Source organism: Bos grunniens, chromosome 10, assembly GCF_055505025.1.
Source record: "Bos grunniens cultivar Pamir isolate PY7600 chromosome 10, Bosgru_T2T1.0, whole genome shotgun sequence".
Classification (NCBI taxonomy): domain Eukaryota; kingdom Metazoa; phylum Chordata; class Mammalia; order Artiodactyla; family Bovidae; genus Bos; species Bos grunniens.
In genome coordinates, this window is record NC_141174.1 from 98192178 (window position 1) to 98212080 (window position 19903).

At 40.4% G+C, this 19903-nt stretch overlaps 1 protein-coding gene across 1 annotated transcript in view; it reads left to right on the forward strand.

The window, feature by feature from the left end:
* Positions 1 to 941: 941 nt before the first annotated feature.
* The window catches only part of TRIM36 (tripartite motif containing 36), a 30692-nt gene continuing 11730 nt past the window's right edge, over positions 942 to 19903 (forward strand). The window contains exons 1-5 of the mRNA XM_086323282.1: positions 942 to 1238; positions 3298 to 3532; positions 11129 to 11454; positions 14300 to 14446; positions 18506 to 18601. Of these exons, the coding sequence (XP_086179408.1) occupies positions 1212 to 1238; positions 3298 to 3532; positions 11129 to 11454; positions 14300 to 14446; positions 18506 to 18601 (831 nt within the window). The 5' untranslated portion in view covers positions 942 to 1211. The remainder of the gene's footprint in view (positions 1239 to 3297; positions 3533 to 11128; positions 11455 to 14299; positions 14447 to 18505; positions 18602 to 19903) is intronic.

Genomic DNA, 19903 nt, shown 5'->3' on the forward strand with positions numbered 1-19903 from the left:
GTGCGTGGGTGTGGGAGCAGTTCAGGACCACCTGTCCCCATTTCCCCGCACCCTCCATGCCGGGGCTGGGTGGCAGGGACCCGCAGAGCAGCGGCGGCATGGACGGGACGCACACCCTAAGTCGGGTAGGAACGCTGCAATTCCTGGCCAGTACCCAGGGAGAGGGACCCCAACCCTGCGGCGTGTCCAAGCGCCACTGGGCAAGAACGTGCCGTGCGTGACGGCGCCGCGCCTTGGTGTGTAAAAGCAGAAGCAGAGCATGAGTGCCTGGCGAGCACCCTTTAGGGAACGTGCAGCTCGCCTTGCGCATCGGGCCGAAGAGGAGGGGTGCGGGGCTGGGGCAGGGACCCGCTCGGGGAAACCCCCGGCCCGGGTAGGGCGGTGTGAGCCGGCTCTTTCCCTGGTCGCCTCCCTGCCGCGCGCGGCACCGGTGCGACAACATGGGGAAGGAGGTCTGGGCTCGGCCTCGCCTCACCGCCCCGTCTAGGGTCAGGAAGTGGTGCTTGTCTGTGATGCTCAAGGCGCGCTTTACCGAAGGCGCGGACGTCCGGAGGCAGAGCCGAGGGATGGCGCGGAGAAGCGGCCCAGGATGCAGGCGGCTGCGGCGCCGCAGGACCGCTCCACCTCGGCCCCGCCCCGGCTCGGCCCTCCGCCGCCGCCGCCCCTTCCCCGCCTTCGCTTCCGCCCCTCCGAGGCTCCCGACCCCGTCAGGGGGCTTCGGCCGCGGCTCGGGCGGGCGCGCCGGGCGGCAGGGAGCGGGCCGAGGCGGCGGCGGCGGAGCACGGGGATCCCGGCGCAGGCCACACCCGCCCGCCGCGCGGCCGCGGGCCTCCCCGCCCCCTTTGTGCGGTGGGCGCTGTCGCCCGGGCGACGCCGCCGCCCCGCCCCGCCCCGCCCGCCGCGGCCCGCGCCTGGGTCTCCGCGCGGCCGCCCGCCCCGCCGCAGTCCGCAGGAGCCGCCGCCGCAGCCGGTCGCGGGCCTCGATTCCCGGGGCCGTCGCAGGAGCAGAGCTCGGCTCTCCGCGCCTGTGCTGTAGTCCGCCCTGGCCGCCTCCTGCCCGCGTCGGTCCGCTGGCCGGGGCCGGCTGACCAGCTTGCCCTCCGGGTCCGAACCGAGGCTCGGCGGCCGCCGCGGGAACCCGCCCGCCAGAGCCTCCCCGGGGCCGCGCGTCTGCCTGCTGGGGCCCTGCCGTTGATGACACCGAGGCTGCGATGGAGGGGGACGGCTCAGACTCGCTGGTGGGTAGGGGCGCGGCGGCTGCCTCAGCCCCGAGGGCGGCGCGCCGGGTACCCGCGCGCTCGGTCTCCGCTGCCCTGAGCCGGGAGCGAGCCTCTCTTCCCGAGGAGCGGGGGCGGGCGTGCGGTGGCCCCGCTTCCTCTTCGCCTTCCGCGCCCCGGGCCGGTTCTGTAACCCCGGGCGCCCCCTGTCTGCCCCTGGGAGGGGAGGGTCGGATTCGAGGTCACCCGGGCCCGGAAGGGGGCGCCCCTCGGGCGCGGCGATGGCCCACCTGAGAGCCTCGGGGAGTTGGGGAGGGGCTCTCCAGTGGCCTTCAGACTGCCGAATTCGCCTTAAGGAGTCGGGGGCCCGCCGCGGCCCCGGGCGCCGGGACCGCCGCCCTTTGTCCCGGAGCACGGCGGGGCTGGCGCTCGAGTCCTCCTCGTACCCCCGCGAGCCCGGCCCGCGGTCGCCGCGAGCGCTGGCTCTTCCCCGGCTTTGCCTGCCCGCGCGGGGCGGACTTGCTCCGGCAGCTGTCGGGGTTCAAGTGCTTTTGTTTCAGGGAGTCGGGTGTGCAGTGCAGTTCTTCTCAACTTGTTGGTTTTCCGTCGAACCTCATTTATTTTGAAATGGCTTAATTGGGGGAGCCACCACACCACATTTCTAGTAATCAGATTGCTTCCCTTCAATGTATGTAAAATGAACACTCGTTTTTCTTTTGCGTAAGAATTGCTTTATATCCATCGTGATTAGAAAGCTTGTACACTGCTCTGTGTACAAGAAAAGTGGAAATGATTTTAGATCTTCCAATGAGAGGTAAACCTCCCATAAAATAGGGCGTGAGAATCTGTTTTGGATTTTGAAAGACAATATTTCCCTTTGAATTAGGTGTCAAATTCTTTATGAAATGAGATAGGATGTGAAGATTCTGTATTCTTTGATGTGAATTGTGAAGTGTGGATATCTTCCAGATTTTCTAAAACTGACGTGATGCGGGCTTTACTAAATAATTTATTGAGTGATGCAGCAAGAACCGCTGCATTGCACGACCCACGGACAGTGATAAAGCCCGTTGGCTGAAGTACTGTCGTCAGGGATTATTAACTCACTTGGTGTCATTTTAAGGGGAATAGACTCGCATACATTTTTATTTAACTAAAAGAAGTGAATTGATTCAGTTTTAATTTTCTGTGTGTAGTTGAAATGGTTGACTAACGTTGTACCATTATTACAATTGCAAGGATGCTAAATATAGATTCATAGCACCTGAAGCTTGGGATCCATGGAGGGAAAACTGCACAGGCAAAGGATGGGAAAGCTGGTATGAGGTCATTAGACCTTTATAGTTGTGATGAGTCTTAAGTGTTTCTCATTGAAAATATTGCAAGCTTGTAGCATTGAGAGCACTTATACTGGTTCTTTGTAATCCTCCCTACCCTTTTAGTATTCATAAAGTGCTTTCAACATAACTGCTTTGGTATTCAGCCTGAGAACCTCAAGTATTTTACATACATTACAGTTTCTGCATGTGGAAAATGATCACGTTTAATGTAGAAAATTGCTGATCATTCAGCTTGTAAGTAGATTTCAAATAGGATCCAGGAACATAATGGCTAGTCTAGTTTTTACCAGCTCCTGTTACTTGTCAGTTACAGAGCTAATGTGCTAAATAGGAATAATCCTGTTCTTAGTGCTGCATTCTTTTTTTTTTTTTTGGTGCTATATTCTTAATTTTTATTAAAGTAATCTACTTTCAGAATTTCACTGAAGGCGAAATATTATGGATGCCAAATATTTTATGCTAATTTTTCTCATATTTCAAATATATATATATATATATATATACTTTTACCATCTCATGTAAAATCTCATGTCCGTTCGTTCACTTCTAGGCCAAGCGATGATGAGGGGGTGGATAAAATAATGGTGTAGACTTTCATAGCCCAAAAAGAAACTTCAGATTTTAAAAAATCTTTAATTCTTTTCGGTAGTAATTATATATGTATTTATACACGGGGTATAAGCAAGTTAATGTATTTACACACTAAAAGCCTTTTGTTCTGATTTCTGCTTCTCATTAAGGTTACCATTAAGAATATCGAAAGAGAGCTCATTTGCCCGGCATGCAAGGAGCTGTTCACCCACCCGTTGATTCTCCCTTGTCAGCATAGCATCTGTCATAAATGCGTGAAGGAGCTCTTACTGATGCTTGATGATTCATTCAATGACGTGGGGTCTGACAACTCCAATCAGAGCAGTCCTCGACTTCGGCTTCCCTCCCCTAGTGTGGATAAAATTGACAGAATTAGCAGACCAGGTATGTGGTAGAACCGGCTGATGAAGCTTGTTTATATGTTCAGAGATAATTGTAGAAGGGAAATTTCATCATTTTGGGGGTTAATCTTTCCAGGTGAATAAATTAAAACTGTACTTATACAAGAATCTCTCTCTCTCTCAAAATGAACTTTTAAAATGTCAGAATGAACTTTTAATTGTCTTTTGATATTCATTTAAAGTGGATATTAGATGTTGAACACCAGCTTTGTGTTAAACCCATTGTTAACTGTGTCTGTATTTTAGGGCATGTTCTATAACCCTGTGATGTCCTTTATAGGAGGGTTGAAATAATGGACTACTGAAGTACTTACTAGGGACTCTTCTATGTTTGGTAATAGGTAAATAAATATGCAAAATTAAAGGGTGAGACTATGTAATGCCTAGTCCCAGAAGCCTTTCAGAGTAATGTTATTTGGTATCATTCTAATACATTTTATTCTTCAGCCATTTTTTTTGATCCAGATTTTAAAATAACAATTTTGAACATCAGCTAAACAGTGGAATTCTGTAATAGTTTATAGAAGTAGATCTCAGTTCAGTTGAGTTGCTCAGTCGTTTCCAACTCTTTTCGACACCATGGACTGCAGCATGCCAGGCTTCCCTGTCCATCACCAACTCCGGGAGTTTACTCAAGCTCATGTCCATTGAGTCGGTGATGCCATCCAACCATCTCATCATCTGTCATTCCCTTCTCCTTCTACCTTCAATCTTTCCCAGCATCAGGATCTTTTCCAAGGGGTCAGTTCTTTGCATCAGGTGGCTGAAATTTTGGAGTTTCAGTTTCAGCATCAGTCCTTCCAATGAATATTCAGGACTAATTTTCTTTAGGATGGACTGGTTTGATCTCCTTGCAGTCCACGGGACTCTCAAGTCTTCTCCAACACTACTGGGATGGTATTTTTTTCTTCTGAACATCTATTGCAGGATTAATGTAGATCAAAATGAATTTGAAATCACTGGGAACAAGGCCATTGGAAAATTAAGGGCCAGAATGAGCAGTGAGAATCAAGGGGAGGCAAAGGTTTGGATAGAAATGTCACAGCCTTACCTTCAGCACTTCCTTCCTGTTGAGGAGAGTCCTCTAGTGGCCATGAGCACCAGATCTCAGGGCTTCAGCTCTGCCTAGTTTGGGCTTTGAAGTTTCCAGTTTCATCCTTTGTCCACTCTATTTCTCTCTCTTTCGTTTAGGAGTAACTTTTTAATATTGTAAAAAAAAAAAACAACAAACAAACCCAAAAACAAAACTTTTTTTTTTTAAATCAGAAAAAGATCTTTTTCTCATTTGCATGCTAGAGAATGCCATCACCTCTGGTTGTGCTATGGTACGGAATCTCCTTGGGCAGTATTTGTGTCTGTGTGTTCCATTAGAGAGTGGATAAGAGGAGATTTGTGCTAAGAGTGGTACTATGGTATTTTAAATCCATGAATTTTTCTTTAAATGGTAATCACTAGTTGCTTGGAGGGTATTTTACGCACATAAAAGTTGTATGTGTATACATAAAAGGGAGCATTGGGTAACTGGGAGGTGCAGGGTGCATGAGGGTGGAGAGGGCTTTGCTCTTTGTGAAGTTATCACTTTCATGTTTTCCTCCTGAGAGGAGACTGGTGTACTGAGGAGGGTAGGAAAGACGGTGATAGCTTGAAACCATTCTACCAGATAAAAGTTCATCTTCTATTAGTAGATTCTTAGAGAATAATTAGGGACCCTGGCTTGATTGATGAACAAGATCCACTTTTTGTATACTAATGTTCAGCCCAGTCCATTAAATGAGATTCTAGTTAAATACTAGTATTTTTACTGATCTTTAGATTGAGCTCACATGTGTATTTCATGAAATTCTTTATTATATTTAGGCTTTTAATGTTAAGACTTGGTTAGTTTTTATAGAATCAGTATAAAATATGAATAAAAAATAGTTAACTGTTTCTGTTTCCAGGAACTTACCTAGCCCAGCAGTTGGTAGCCATTCAATAAATATTTGTCGCATGGATGTTGAATGGCAAACGTCTGCTATGAGATTTGTATAGAGCATGCCATAATGGCTTATCTTCATTGATAATGGCATTGTTTTCCAGGACAAGAGATCAAAAGTAGATTTACTAGATATGTTCTTCCCTCTTCTTTAGGAAGAGCCCTTTTAATCTGAACTGTGTCCTGACAGGGGACAAGTTAGAAAGCTGCTCTGTGGAGAGTGATTAAAGGAAATAAGAATGTTTAGCTGGGAGAAGGGTGTGACTGCAGAATATGATGGCTGTCTCATGGGAGAGTAGTAGTGCTCTAGGTATGTTCGCAGCAGACGTTCCAGATCTGTCCAGTATACTGGCCACATATGGCTGTTGAGCACGTGAAACACGGTAGTCTGAATGGAGGGATACATGTGGAGCTCTTAGAAGGAAAAAATGAACATAAATATGTCTAATAATTTTATGTTACATTTTGAAATGATAGTTTTTGAATATATTACTAAATATGTATTTCTAAAATTAGCTTCACTTGTTTATTTTTACTTTTTTAATGTGGCTATTGGAAAATGGAGGAGGAAATGGCAACCCACTCCAGTATCCTTGCCTGGAAAATCCCATGGACAGAGGAGCCTGGCTGGGTACAGCCCGTGGGGTCGCAGAGAGTCGGACATGCCTGAGTGCACACACACTGGAAAATGTAAAATGATGTGTGGCTTACACTTTCACATGCATTTCTTTCAAATTGCATTGCATGTTTCATTTGACACATTTTAAAATAAAAGGACGCCTTGAAGGGAGAGCAAGATGTGTATCTATAACATTAGCATATTAAGTTGTAAAATCTAAAAGAGCTGTATAACTGTTCGTTTTTGGTCGTATATGTGTGTATATATATACACACAAGATTTTTCTCCCATTTTGTTGTCATGTCCCATTTGTCTGTTGTCATTAAGATACAATCAGTGTTAGTAATATTTATTTATTGTGCTGATTTCGGTCACTTAAAACAAGCAAAGATACTTTACTTTGACTTTGTATTTTCAACAGTTACCATAAGTAATTGTTTAAAAACACAAATATGTGATTGTTTAAAAACACAGATCCACAGGATGAAGTATAGGCTCTTAATTGCTGCACCAACAGTGTTTAATTCTGAACTGTGATAAAATAACCTCGATGAATGCTTTACATTGGTGGCTTTATATAAATACCATGTGTACCAGGAGGAACACATTTTTTACTGTCAATTCAATAATTGTGTTATGTGTAGGACACAGTTACTGCTTTATCTTTTGTTAACATGTTGTGAATCTTCTCTTTGAAATTAAATTCTAAATCCAGCTTTCTGTTCATTGTTCACAGCATCACAACGGAGATCTTTGGGGTGGAGAGGTAGAAAATGCTTTATTGCTTGTGTGGCCGCAGGCAGTATAGTGTTGGATTTAAATTAAATAACTTTATAGAGATAAATTAAAATCATCATCAGTGGTCAAGTCTTCAAAATCATGTAGAAAGTGAACAAATTGGGCTGACATGACTTAAAGGTCAACAGGACTAAATTTTCAAGCAAGTTCTGATGTTTTTAAAGGGAGTTCTGATTATTAGTGCTTGCATTTTGTCATATATGCACACACAGGTATATGTATCCATGATGGGATATTTTTAAAGAAAAAGACATCCCCTTGTTACTATTTTTTTAAATGTTACCTTAAAAATGCTTTACATTTACTTAATGGAGCAAAGCTTAAATTAACAGCCATATTGCTGCCTTGGGGAGGTTAACTAAGCCAGTACCTTAATTTGCCTAAATGTATTGATTATTTCCCTGGTGGCTCAGATGGTAAAACATCTGCCTACAACGTGGGAGACCTGGGTTCGATCCCTGGGTCAGGAAGATCCCCTGGAGAAGGAAATGGCAACCCACTCTAGTACGCTTGCCTGGAAAATCCCAAGGACAGAGGAGCCTGGTAGGCTACGTCCATGGGGTCGCAAGGAGTCGGGCGTGACCGAGCGACTTCACTTTGTTTCACTTTATTGATAATTTTGGTAGTTAATACCATAAATCTTTGCTTGTTTATGCATATGGTATGTTTTTTGTTAATATTTTAAATTATTTGGGATCTGAGTTTTAACATTTGGGTCTTTCTCATTGTGAATAAATAATGTACATTGCTTTTGTGTGAAAGGTGGGCCAACTCATCATATTAAAATAATTTCTTTTTTTATTCCAGTTGACCTTTAAAGTAAAATTGGCTACTTTTTTTTTGAGGGAAAATGCTGGTGATACCTTAAATTTTGGTGGAGAAAATAAACACCTGAAATATTACCCTTTTCTGTTTTCCTCACCTTCTTCTACATGGCTCAATTTAAAAATCTTAAGCCACTTCTAGAAGCCACACGTAATCCATTCTCTTATAGGTTTTAGTGAGACCCTGAGAATTTGAAGTGTTGAAACTTAGTAATTAGGAGGAGAGGTAGGAACAGTTTGCTTAAAAAAATAATTGCTCATTACCCACTTTTGATTCAAAGGGTAGTCGAGAAAGTTTTTGCAGTTTGAAAATCTAATACTCAAAGGGATAATGTAACTCATAGGCATCAGATGGTCAGAATGTGGCTGCATTAAGGTGGTGCGTAAGGCGGCAGCCTTTGCACAGCACCAGGGAGCCAGCATGATGTCAACTGAGGAGATACCGTCTACTGTGTGGCCAGGTAGTAACAGTGGGGAGTAGTTTGCAGCCAGAATATGGCAGAAGATAATGCAGTTGGAATAGGTCTGGGATTGGTGATGAATTTTTGTTTTGAAATACTCGATTTTGAAATGCTTTATTACTATTTTTTATCATTTAAGTGGGAAATTGTGATGGAAAGATGACTTTTGAGGGAGGATTTGCTATAAACCAGTTTGAAATAATTTTGGAGTCTTCATTTTTATGCTTAACTGGTTTAATCTGTCTTTGAAGTTAAAGGTATAGGGGGAAAGTGTTGATTCTGCAAAATGAGAGTGTTCAGATAATTAGCAAATATCATTAACCCAATGAATGGAATTTGACTTGGAAAGTTGTCTCGCTTGGCCTGTTTGCTGCTTTACCTTTCTAAGTGGTCATTACTCCCATCCTGTTATACCGTGCTTTCGGGCAGCACTGTCCACAGACCTTTGTGTGATCATGGAAACGCTTGACCCTGTGCCATACAAGAGGGTAGCCAAAAATGGCTTTTGACAATTTTAAATGTGGGTACTACCAAGGAATTGACTTTTTATATTAAATTTTAAGTAAATTTAAATAGCCGCACTTGGCTAATAGTTACTGGATTAGCAGAGTTATAGAGAAATATTGATTCTGTTATGTTTTATTCTTAGTTCTATTGACTTGATTTTTTTTTTTTCCATCTGGCTTACTTCTCAGAATATCTTTAGATTTGTCTTGTTTTCTTTATTGCCCTGAAGTATATTTTATTGTTTATTTTTATGAAAACGATGGTAGAAGATAAGACAGACAAAATAAAAGTTCTTTAGATTCATAAAAAAATTTTGAGAGCTTTTAAGATCTGTTTAGAAAAATAGCCAAGATATATTGATTTAATAGTTTGTCTGGTTTAAGTAGTTCAGTGTGATGCCTTACATCTTGTTTTTTATTGTAAAAACAAAAGAGGTTTACAGAAAAGGGATAAAACTTGTTTTTGAAATTTCTGAACATGAGGGTCAAAATCTGGGTGTCACCAGTGTACATGTTAAAGCATGATTTTACTGGCATAATTTATTTTTGTTTTTTCCCCATTACTTAATTGAGCACAACCTTCAATTCATAAAACCAATAATTCCTTTTTTTAAAACATTGACTGTTAAGATTAGTTATCCATTTTAATTTTTATCACCTAGTTCATGTGTGGAAGCATGTAACTAAATATGAATTTCCATTTGTTTAAACTTGACCACTGCACTGTATCACTTCCAGAATTATTTGGCTTGTTTTTTCACTAAATGAAATTTTCATTGGCATGTGTTTTAAAACTAGTTCTGCTGCTTATTTTATTATGTGCCTGCTGTGGTGTGAAATATCTCATACTATATTGCATGTTTTTGGAATTGTTACAAGGATATATTTTACATAGGATTTTCACATTTTTATGTGACTGCTTTCTTGGGTATATTTTTAAATGTAAAGTTTAAAAATGTCTAAATTTTTTGAAGATATTTAAAATTTAAAATAATGCAGTTGCATGCTTGTGGCATAAGTAGCTTTGGGGGCCTAATGCTGTTTTGCATGTTGTAAAGTCACTTCAAATGTCTCATACCGTGGACTGATCACTAAATTTTACCTATGTAGTGATATGTCAGACATCTTTTAAGATAGTCTTCAGTAATGATAGTAATGTTGCCTAGGCGATATTAATACAGCTGTTTAAAGATGTTTTCTAAATGTGATTTACTAGATTTAACCGCTCACTTTTGGTATTGGATAGTAGTATGAAAGAAGGCTATAGCCAAAACAGTTTGTGTTTGTACTTAGGGAGTTATTTTGTGGGCAACCAAGACTACCTGTTTGGACTAGATTTATGCAGGAGAGGAGGAAGCAGGATAGGCATGCCCCTGTGTTAAACAGACCACCCCAGACTCCTGCGAACCTGTGGGTAAGGACTGTCATGCCTTGGTTTCTTGATTTGTTAAAATCAGGATACTACTGAGGAAAGGTGTGTTGTAAAGTTACTTGTAGTATTTTTGGTATATCTTTTGGCTTACTGAATTAAACAATCTTAATGATTCTTTTTTTCAGGTCATAAGAAGATAATAAATGGTTGGTTCCTCTTAAAGTCACTACATTCTAGGTCTATGAATAAGCTTTTCACTCTCTTATAGATTGCATTGAATTAACTAATGATTTTGCCAACTGAATTTTCTAGATAAAACAATACTACAGTGGGATACCCTCTATTGCTTCTTAATAATTTTGTTGTCACGTATTTTTCAGAGAATCTGAGCTATGGATTTGATTGTTTTTTTTAATTTTTTAATTTCTTTTTATTTTTTTGTGCTATGGATTGTTTAACCAGAAAGTATGTATGGATACATAGATACAAAATTTTGCATGCAATTTCAAATAGTTTACTAAACTATTTGAATCTTCCTGTAATCAATCCATGGACCCTGCCTGGGTTAAGGGCTCCTGCCCTTTTGTGTATAAAGTCAGTTACTATCAATCAGCCAAGGATATTTTCATTTAAATGCAAGCCACATTCCTTTGGGTATGATGTATAAAAATAACCATGTTTATATAATTGTTTACTTTCAAAAAATCTTGACCCTGTGTAGTATTGTATGCTTCGTCCACATACCTGATTTAATATGGGATTTATATGGGATTTACTCTAGAATAATTTCTTTCATCTTTGATTTGATAACTTAGTAGCTTGGGCTTTTGTATGCCAAGGAAAAACCATTTAAAAAAAAAAGAATTTTCAGTACACGAACTGATTCATATGCAGCCACTTTGAGTATTACGTTCTTGGAATATATATGTAGAAACATACCTTTGCAAAACATGACTCCTTTTTTTTTTTCATTCTATTCATTTTCCTACCTATGTAACTAAACAAGAACTTATTAATTACACAGGCTGGAAGCGCAATTCACTGACCCCTAGGACAACCACTTTTCCTTGTCCTGGCTGTGAGCATGATGTGGATCTTGGAGAGCGGGGTATCAATGGTCTTTTTCGAAATTTCACTTTGGAAACTATTGTTGAAAGATATCGGCAGGCAGCCAGGGCGGCCACAGCCATTATGTGTGACCTTTGTAAGCCACCACCTCAGGAATCCACAAAGAGCTGCATGGACTGCAGCGCAAGCTACTGCAACGAATGCTTCAAAATTTACCATCCATGGGGCACTGTAAAAGCGCAGCATGAGTATGTGGGTCCAACCACGAACTTTAGACCCAAGGTGAGTGACGTTTCTATGAAGTTAGTGTATTAAACTTAATATGATGAGATGAATTATACCAAGTCCAGAACCTGACAGAAGGAAAATAATTTTAAAAGCTGACAGGAGAAATTAAGGCCTTATAGTTGGAGTTGCTGCTGCTGCTGCTAAGTCGCTTCAGTTGTGTCCGACTCTGTGCGACCCCATAAACGGCAGCCCACCAGGCTCCCCCGTCCCTGGGATTCTCCAGGCAAGAATGCTGGAGTGGGTTGCCATCTCCTTCCCCAATGCATGAAAGTGAAAAGTGAAAGTGAAGTCGCTCAGTTGTGTCCGACTCTTAGTGACCCCATGGACTGCAGCCCACCAGGCTCCTCCGTCCATGGGATTTTCCAGGCAAGAGTTAGTGTGTTGCTAAACGTCCCCAGAGCTTAGAAGGCAGTAGTATGGTTCACTCTATTAAAACACAATGATGTACAATACCTGAGTATTTGTAATGATTACTGAGAAATAGAGGAAAAGTTCTGTCAGATATACTCTCTAAAGACTGAGATAGTTAAAGTTAAAAAGCTTTTGTCCTTTAATATGACAAGCCTGTCATTGTCTAAAAGGTGTGGTTGGGCAACATCCTGACATTTTTAGTTACCTAAATTGTACCATGAATAAATAAGAGTAATTACAGCCGAATAGTTTGAAGCTTATGATATAATGGTTATATAGTATCTGAAGTGGAATTTGCATTTTTAAGTATTTGGGTAGTTTCTGTAATAATGTACAAAGGAACTTGATGAATGAAGTTATAGATGAAACAAAGTTGTCTCTGAATGGATATTTGTTGAAGCTAGATAAAGGATACATTGTGATTTATTTTATTATTCTTCCAGGTAAATAAATAAATAAACATTACTCTGTTTTTTGAAAAAGGATTCTATGCATTGTGGTTTGCCCTACTATGTGATTCAAAAGCAGAATGTGTTTTTGACATCTTCACTTAATACTGCTTTCTGATTTTATATAGATTTAAAACATGTAATTGATTCTTTTGATTGCTGTTCTCATTCCCCTAAACCTAGTAACTTGTGTGAATATGAATTCTATTTATGTTCTTAAACATAAGACACTAAGCATAAGACATTTCCATAGAAAAATGGAAAAAAAAACCAGTCTTCAAAGTTATCTTGAAACTGTGAGCTGAATACTTCTCATTTCATATTAAATGGGGTAGGTGTGGTGGATTAAAACAGGAGCAGCCTGCGCCTGTGCTTTTTGGAATGACTTCTTTCTCAAATTGTGCCAGTGTAGCAACAGACTTCGGAGAAGGCAATGGCACCCCACTCCAGTACTCTTGCCTGGAAAATCCCATGGACGGAGGAGCCTGGTGGGCTGCAGTCTATGGGGTCATGAAGAGTCAGGCACGACTGAGTGACTTCACTTTCACTTTTCACTTTCATGCATTGGAGAAGGAAATGGCAACCCACTCCAGTGTTCTTGCCTGGAGAATCCCAGGGACAGAGGAGTCTGGTAGGAGGCCGTCTATGGGGTCACGCAGAGTCGGACACGACTGAAGCGACTTAGCAGCGGCAGCAGCAATAGACTTATTAAATACTTTAAAATTCGCTATTATATTCCTTAGCTCAGCTTAAATGCTTAAGGTCATAGATTTTTAAAAATTTATGACTTCAACCTAGTGTTTGATGTGTCCTTTAAAATATTAATTAAATTGATTAGTACTATTCTATCATGAAGGAACCTATAATTATTAAGTATGTTGGGCTTTAGTTTTTAGGAGTTAATTTCATAAAGTTGACCATTTTTGAGTATAAATTATAGTCTTGTTCTGTTTACAAATGTAAGATTGATAAGAGAATGAAATATGAAGAAGTTATATTGAGAAGTTTTTTCCCTCCAAGTGTTATTCACTGTGGTAAAATTCTAAAAAGGTGTCTCTTATCCTATAGAATATTTACTTGTAATTTTGAGTTCTTGCATTCTTTGCATGAAGCCAAGTTTTATATTCTAATTGTAATGGCTTTGAGAATGTAGGAACCTGGATGTGCCTAAAAATTTGAAATCTTTTCCATTATTTTTCCTGGAGCTACATATTAGTATTAGGACTTTTTGTATTAGAATTAAAAAAAAAATTTCTAAGCTATCAGACCAGTTGTAGCTGCTTAAAATATTATCTTGTGGAATAATTAACAGCTTTTTGATTAAAACAATCCTTTTCTTCCAAATGAAAACAGCTATATTATATAAAATTCAGTTTAACTATGATGATAGTTTATGGAATAAATAAAAAGGTAGAAATGAAAATCAGGAAAGCACAGTCCTAAATTTGTTCATTGTGTGGGTAAACAATATGTAAAACCAAACATTTGGAACCTTGTATGATGAAGTGTTCCAAGTTCCTTAGTGACAGATTTCTTGTGAGGATAATGAAGCAATAGGTTCTCATGGTTGTTTGTTTTAATACTTTATAAACATTGATCATAATCATGAATAATTGCCTAGTCATTGTGGTCAGAGGACCTTTCTAGCTTGTTTAAGCGTTTTACTTAAGTCTGATAGGAAAGAAATTTTCAACTCCTTAGCACTAAGTTTAGGGGAAATAACGTTTACATAATTAATTGACCATTTGAACCCTTAAATTAAAAAACAATAATTCTAATGTAGACAATTTTCATACGATGGACCAAATGCTTTTATTTCTTTTTACTTTTTTATTTCTTTTATTACTTTAGATGGCTTTAGTTAGTGATTTTATAATGCAAATCCTTGTGTTTTGGTACTTTATCCAATTACTTGACATCTTTTGAGTGTATGTAATCTATGAGGACCCTTAATCCCACTTTTATCCTTTGTTCAATAGATTTTGATGTGCCCAGAGCATGAAACAGAGAGGATAAACATGTACTGTGAACTATGCAGGAGGCCAGTGTGTCATCTCTGTAAGTTGGGTGGGAATCATTCCAATCACCGCGTAACCACCATGAGCAGTGCCTACAAAACCTTAAAGGTAGAGCTTATTTTAGAACTAAATTTTGATTCTTTATAACTTTAGACCCTTAACTTTTTTTTCTGTATAAAATCATGGCAGATTGTGTGATCTGTTTTACTGAAATGAGTTAACAGTCTGAAGCATTACTTAATGATCTGCTAATATTAGGTTGTTAGTATATGTGACCAGGCAGCTCTTTGTCCTTGTAATGTGCTAGTTCTAAAGTCTGAGTGCTGAGAGGGACAAAGGACTCTTCATTATGATCCATCCCTGTGTGAGCCCAGCGCCATGACCTTGAGTGTGGTTAGTAGCTTTTTTAAAACGCTTGATTCTTGTTGCTTACCAGTAGAATAAGTATAAACTTTTTTTGTCTATTCTGTGGATACTAGCTAAACCTGAGTTACTTGCTGTCTGTTAACATTATACATGGCCCTCTTAATACTTAAAAAAAATTTTTTTTGTTTCATTTTTTTTTCCTTTTTTAAAAGGAATTCATTCATTTATAAATCTACCACCCATTTAAATTGTTGTCTCCTTTAACAATATATGTATGTGTTTTTGGCATATCTACCTACAGTTTCATGTTTCGTGTTTTGTGGGTCTGTCATGCTCAGCCTGACCTCTTGAACACGTGGGTTACAGGTTTTGTTTATTGTCCACCTTTGTTTACCTAATTCTGTCAACCTGTGTCATTTGTAGGTCAATTTTGACTGATTTTCCTCATCATTTTGAGTTGGATTCCCCTCCTGCCTTGCAAGCCTGGCAACTTTTGATTGGCTGCCAGGTATTGCAAAGCTTACCTTGTTGAGCCCTGGATATTTTTGTATTCCTACAGTTCTTTGGGGGTTTTCTTCTAGTGTATGATTAATTTACTTGGGAGCAGTTTGCTCCTTTTGGGTCTTAGTGTTAAGCTTTCTTAGGCAGGACAGAACAGCATTTCGGTCTGGGACTAATTTTATCTGACTATTAAAGTTGTTTGTTTACTCTTCCCAATGCCCTGTGAATTTTGAGGGTTTTAATGTTTTCTTTTTTAGTCTGACTGGTGGGGAATAGGCACTATTCTCAACTTGTGTGAGCTCTAAAATTGTTCGTTTCAATTCTTGTGGGTGTTATTTTCCCCAGCCTGTGGCAATTTCCTTATACACACGAATTGACCAAAGCTCTTGTGAATAAAGAAGAGAGGCCCTTGGTAAATCTCTGGAGTTCTTCTTTTTGTGGCTATCTGTTCTTAGGTGTCACAGTCTATAAACTCTTGCTTTCCCAGACTCTCAGCTGCATTTCCTCTTCTCACAGGAGATCCTGAGCTTAGTTTGAACTCTCTGCATCAGGTCTGGGAAGTCTTCTCCAGAAAATAAGCCGGGGCCACCATATTCCCTTGTGGCTCTAATGGTAAAGAATCCTCTTGCTGTGCAGGAGACCCAGGTTCCATCCCTGGGTCAGGAAGATCCCCTGGAGAAGGAAATGGCAACCCACTCCAGTGTTCTTGCCTGGAGAATCCTATGGACAGAGGAGCCTGGTGGGCTACAGTCCATGGAGTCGTAAAGTCTCGGACATGACTGAGCGACTAATGCTTTCACCACAGGCTCATCTTGTTTCCCATCCCTCAAGGTCACTGCTTTTTGTTTCTTGATGTCCAGTGTCTTGAGAGCTGTTCCATTTGTTCTGTTAGTTGTTTCAAGTGAGGGAGTAAATCCTGTCTTAGTTTTTCTCTTGTGCCTCACACCGGCAATATACCACTGTTTGCTAATTTTAACTTTGGCTTCTTTTTTGTTTGTTTCTTACTGGTTGAATATTACACAAGTTGTCCAAAAAAATTTTTTTTCTGTTACCTGGAATTAATCTTTGGCAATAATATACACCTAAATTAGCCTTTGTATTCTGTTGTTAATTTCTCTCATTTATGTTTCAGACTTTAGAAAAAATAGACTCCCTATGGAGTTTTCATTTTATTCACTTTTTAGTAAGGATAAAATAATTTGGGTTGGCTAAAAATAACAAGAAGATCTCCTAAGATCATCCTTCTTACTTGGTTTTAGGTTTTACGTCAGAGGGCTTCATGATCTAGGTGACAGGTTTATGATATTTCAGTTTTGCTCACTGGAATGTTGCAGGGGGTGATTACACACTCTGATGGGCCTTAGAGTCTCCTGGGACACTTGGTAAAGTTACAGAGGCCAGTGCTGACCTCCTTCAAAGAGCTTGGGCGTCTGTGTTCTCATGGGCTCTCAGGAGATTGGTACTTACCAACATTTGAGAACCAAGCTAGCTTTGAGCAGCTTTGGGTTCCTTGAGAATTTAGCTTCTCATCATTCCTGGAGAGCTGGGGTCTTAGTAGAACCAAGGGGTTTAAACCTGCTCCCCAGATGAGATGAGCTTCCCAGGTAGAGTGTCTAGTATCTGTGTCTGCTGCATATACTTTTTGGAGGCTTATGAATAAATGGGCCACTGATTCTTGGTTAAAACAGATCTCGTCTTAACACAGACTGCCCAGGTTTAAGGGGACTCGGAAGACTGGAGCTGTCTCAGGTAAAGGCTGCTGTGGGATGTGGACTTGCTCTCAGCATCACAGCTCACTGGAACCGCTCAGACCTTGGACCGTGTTTCTGAATTCTGTCCTCTCTCCTCCTCTAGCCTGTTTAGCCCTGCTAACATCATCTGTTGACTTAGAACTAAGTCCAATTCAGTTTAATTGTCCAAATTCCTTTCTTTGCTGCTGTAGCTAAAAAGAGTGCCAGCACTCACACTCAGTGGGTTTGGTCCTAACCTGGGCCAGACAGGGGTGGGGTCCTGGAGGAACTGGCGTCTTCCTCACGGCCTGGTGCGGAGGCATGGCCTCTGCCTGTGGCAGCGTGGTTAGTGTGCATGAGGAAGTTTCCAGTTCAGCCTCTTACTGTGTCATGTTTGTGTTCCGCTTTGGTTTCTTCGTCTGTAAAATGCTGTATTAAGACACAAGATTTTAATGTCTCTTCTGATCCTTAACATCCTGCAGTTTCCTTCTTGGTCCCGTCCTGCCCTGATTCCTCAGAAATCTTATTCCTCCACCTAACAGGCCTTTCCTCTGTCCCTCTATTGAGTCGTGAGGGAAACTCACTGGGTCTGATCCTGGGTGTCCCAAAGAGTTGTAAAGGTGGGTCCTGCCAGAGAGACCTGTTACTTTGATTTGTGTACACTTTCTCTTACCCTGTAACATGGTCTAAGTAGGGGAAAAAAAAAAGATGATATAGGAAGGAGATTCATTCCTAAAGCTTTAATTCTCTGCCCTGCTTCTTAATAACCCTTTTCAACCCTTGGTCACCAGTTGTGACCAGGAATGCCCAGATCTTCTGTCAGGGCTACAGCTTGCGAGGTGTTTTCTGGATTTTCTTAGTCTTGCTTAGACTCAGAATATGTTGTCTGTCGTAATTTTTTAGCCTGTCTTACTTCAGGGTATGGTTGTTGGTTTTACAATCCATTTTGGGCATACTGTGTTCTGTGGACTGTGCTAGTAATCTCATCGAAACCTGTGACTGTCTCTGTGGTAAACTGTGCCAGTGCCAAATGACTGCTTCATAAACAAGCTATGCAGTAAGCTCTGCAAGTTACCTATTACACGTCTGTGTTTTCGTCACTGCATGTGGTATGGCTGTTGAATGACCATCTAGGCTGGGTGGACCATGCAGATTATTTTGAAAGGCTCTTTGTTTTTTTCCTGTTGTGTGTGTGCTGCGTCAGTGTTCCTGAGTGTGTTGTAAAACCTAATGGAAGAAAACACTATTTGGATTGCTACTCTTCTATTTACTTTGAAGCTTTGTGAGGCATCATTCTGGGAGTAATGATGGGAGACAACAAAAACGTAGTTTGTAGACTCGGAATTTTTGAGTGCTTTACCTTGTTCTTTTTGTTGGTGTGTTTTAGGTAACCTACTTCTGATTGCTCGTATCTGTGGGCCTGTGTGCTTACAGCCAGTGACTGTTTACCCTGGGTTAATAACAGTAATCACTAGAGTTGAGAGAGGAGGATGCTGTGTTAAGAAAATTCTGCAAGCCCTTTGTTCCACTTCTCTTTCTACTTATTTGTGTTTCTAATATGTTCTAACAGGAGAAGCTTTCAAAGGATATCGATTACCTTATTGGCAAGGAGAGCCAGGTGAAGAGTCAAATTTCTGAGCTAAACTTGTTGATGAAAGAAACAGAGGTAAGTGTTATTTTTCTTTTCTTTTATATTTCAGAGGTGAGGTTTGCATATTTTTCATTCATTCATTTAGACATTCATTTATTCATTCATAAAATCCTAAGGGTATATTATGAGCTGGGAGTAGAGTTGTGTTAGATTTCCACCCCTGCTTTTCTGGGACTAGGAAAACAAAGGTAAGGAATGGAATTCTGTGTGATCAGTGCTGATAGAGGTAGTGATTAAATGATACTGAAACACAGATGAAAACATTATTTTCCTTATGTTGCTACTTTTGAGACCTATCTTTTTTTTTTTTTGAGACATGTCTCAAAAGTAGCAACATAAGGAAAATAATAGCTTTCAAAATTATCTATTTTTTTAATAAAACTAACAAATTGCATTTGAAAGATGTATGTTAATAGGACTAGGTTTATTTAAATTTCCCAGATATTCTTAAATATATACCTGTCATATGTTCACCAAAAGACATGTATTAGAATGTTCATAGCTGCAAAAAAAAAAAAATAAGAAAAAGGTTTTTGTAGCTGTGTTATTTGTAATAGCCACAAAATGGAAAGCACTCAAAAGCCCATCAATAGTGGAATGTAAATAGCAATGATGAATGAATATCTACAACTGTGGGCAACGATGTAGATAAATCCTGCACTAATATGAAGGGAAGATGCCAGACACAAAGGAGGACTCGCTGTGTGAGGCTAAGAGGCGAAACTAGGCAGTGCTGCTCAGGAGAGGAGCTGCTGAAGAGGCGGAGGGCCAGTGTCCGGAAAGGCTACATGGGGTAGCTTCTGGGATACTGGTAGTACTTAATCTGAATGCTGGTCACATGGGTGTGTTCACAAAGACTGTAATCCTTACACTTACGTGTACATTTTTGTCTTTGCATATTATATTTCAGTAAAAAATAGGAAAAATTGATAGCATTTTAAAAATATAGCAAAAGAGGATAGAATTAGGTTATTTTAAAATTATAAATATTCTTCACTGACTTTGATCCCTGTTTTCTTTTCTTTATTTGAAATAAATTGAAGGTCATTTACTCTTGATCCCTTTAAAAGTTTTAATTAAATATAAAAATATTCTGACTAGCATGAGACTTACGTCTTAAAACAAATACTTTATAAAAGTGGGTTAAATTATTGAAAAATTGGGTGAATTAGCACATTACCAGTATTGCTTTAGTTTTTAATATTTTGCTGATTGCTTTCACCATCCTAAGTAAGTTGGTTTTATGTGTAATTTAAAAGGTAGGGTTTTGTTTTTCATATTTGTGTCTGACTGACAAACTCTTCACAGTTTACTCTA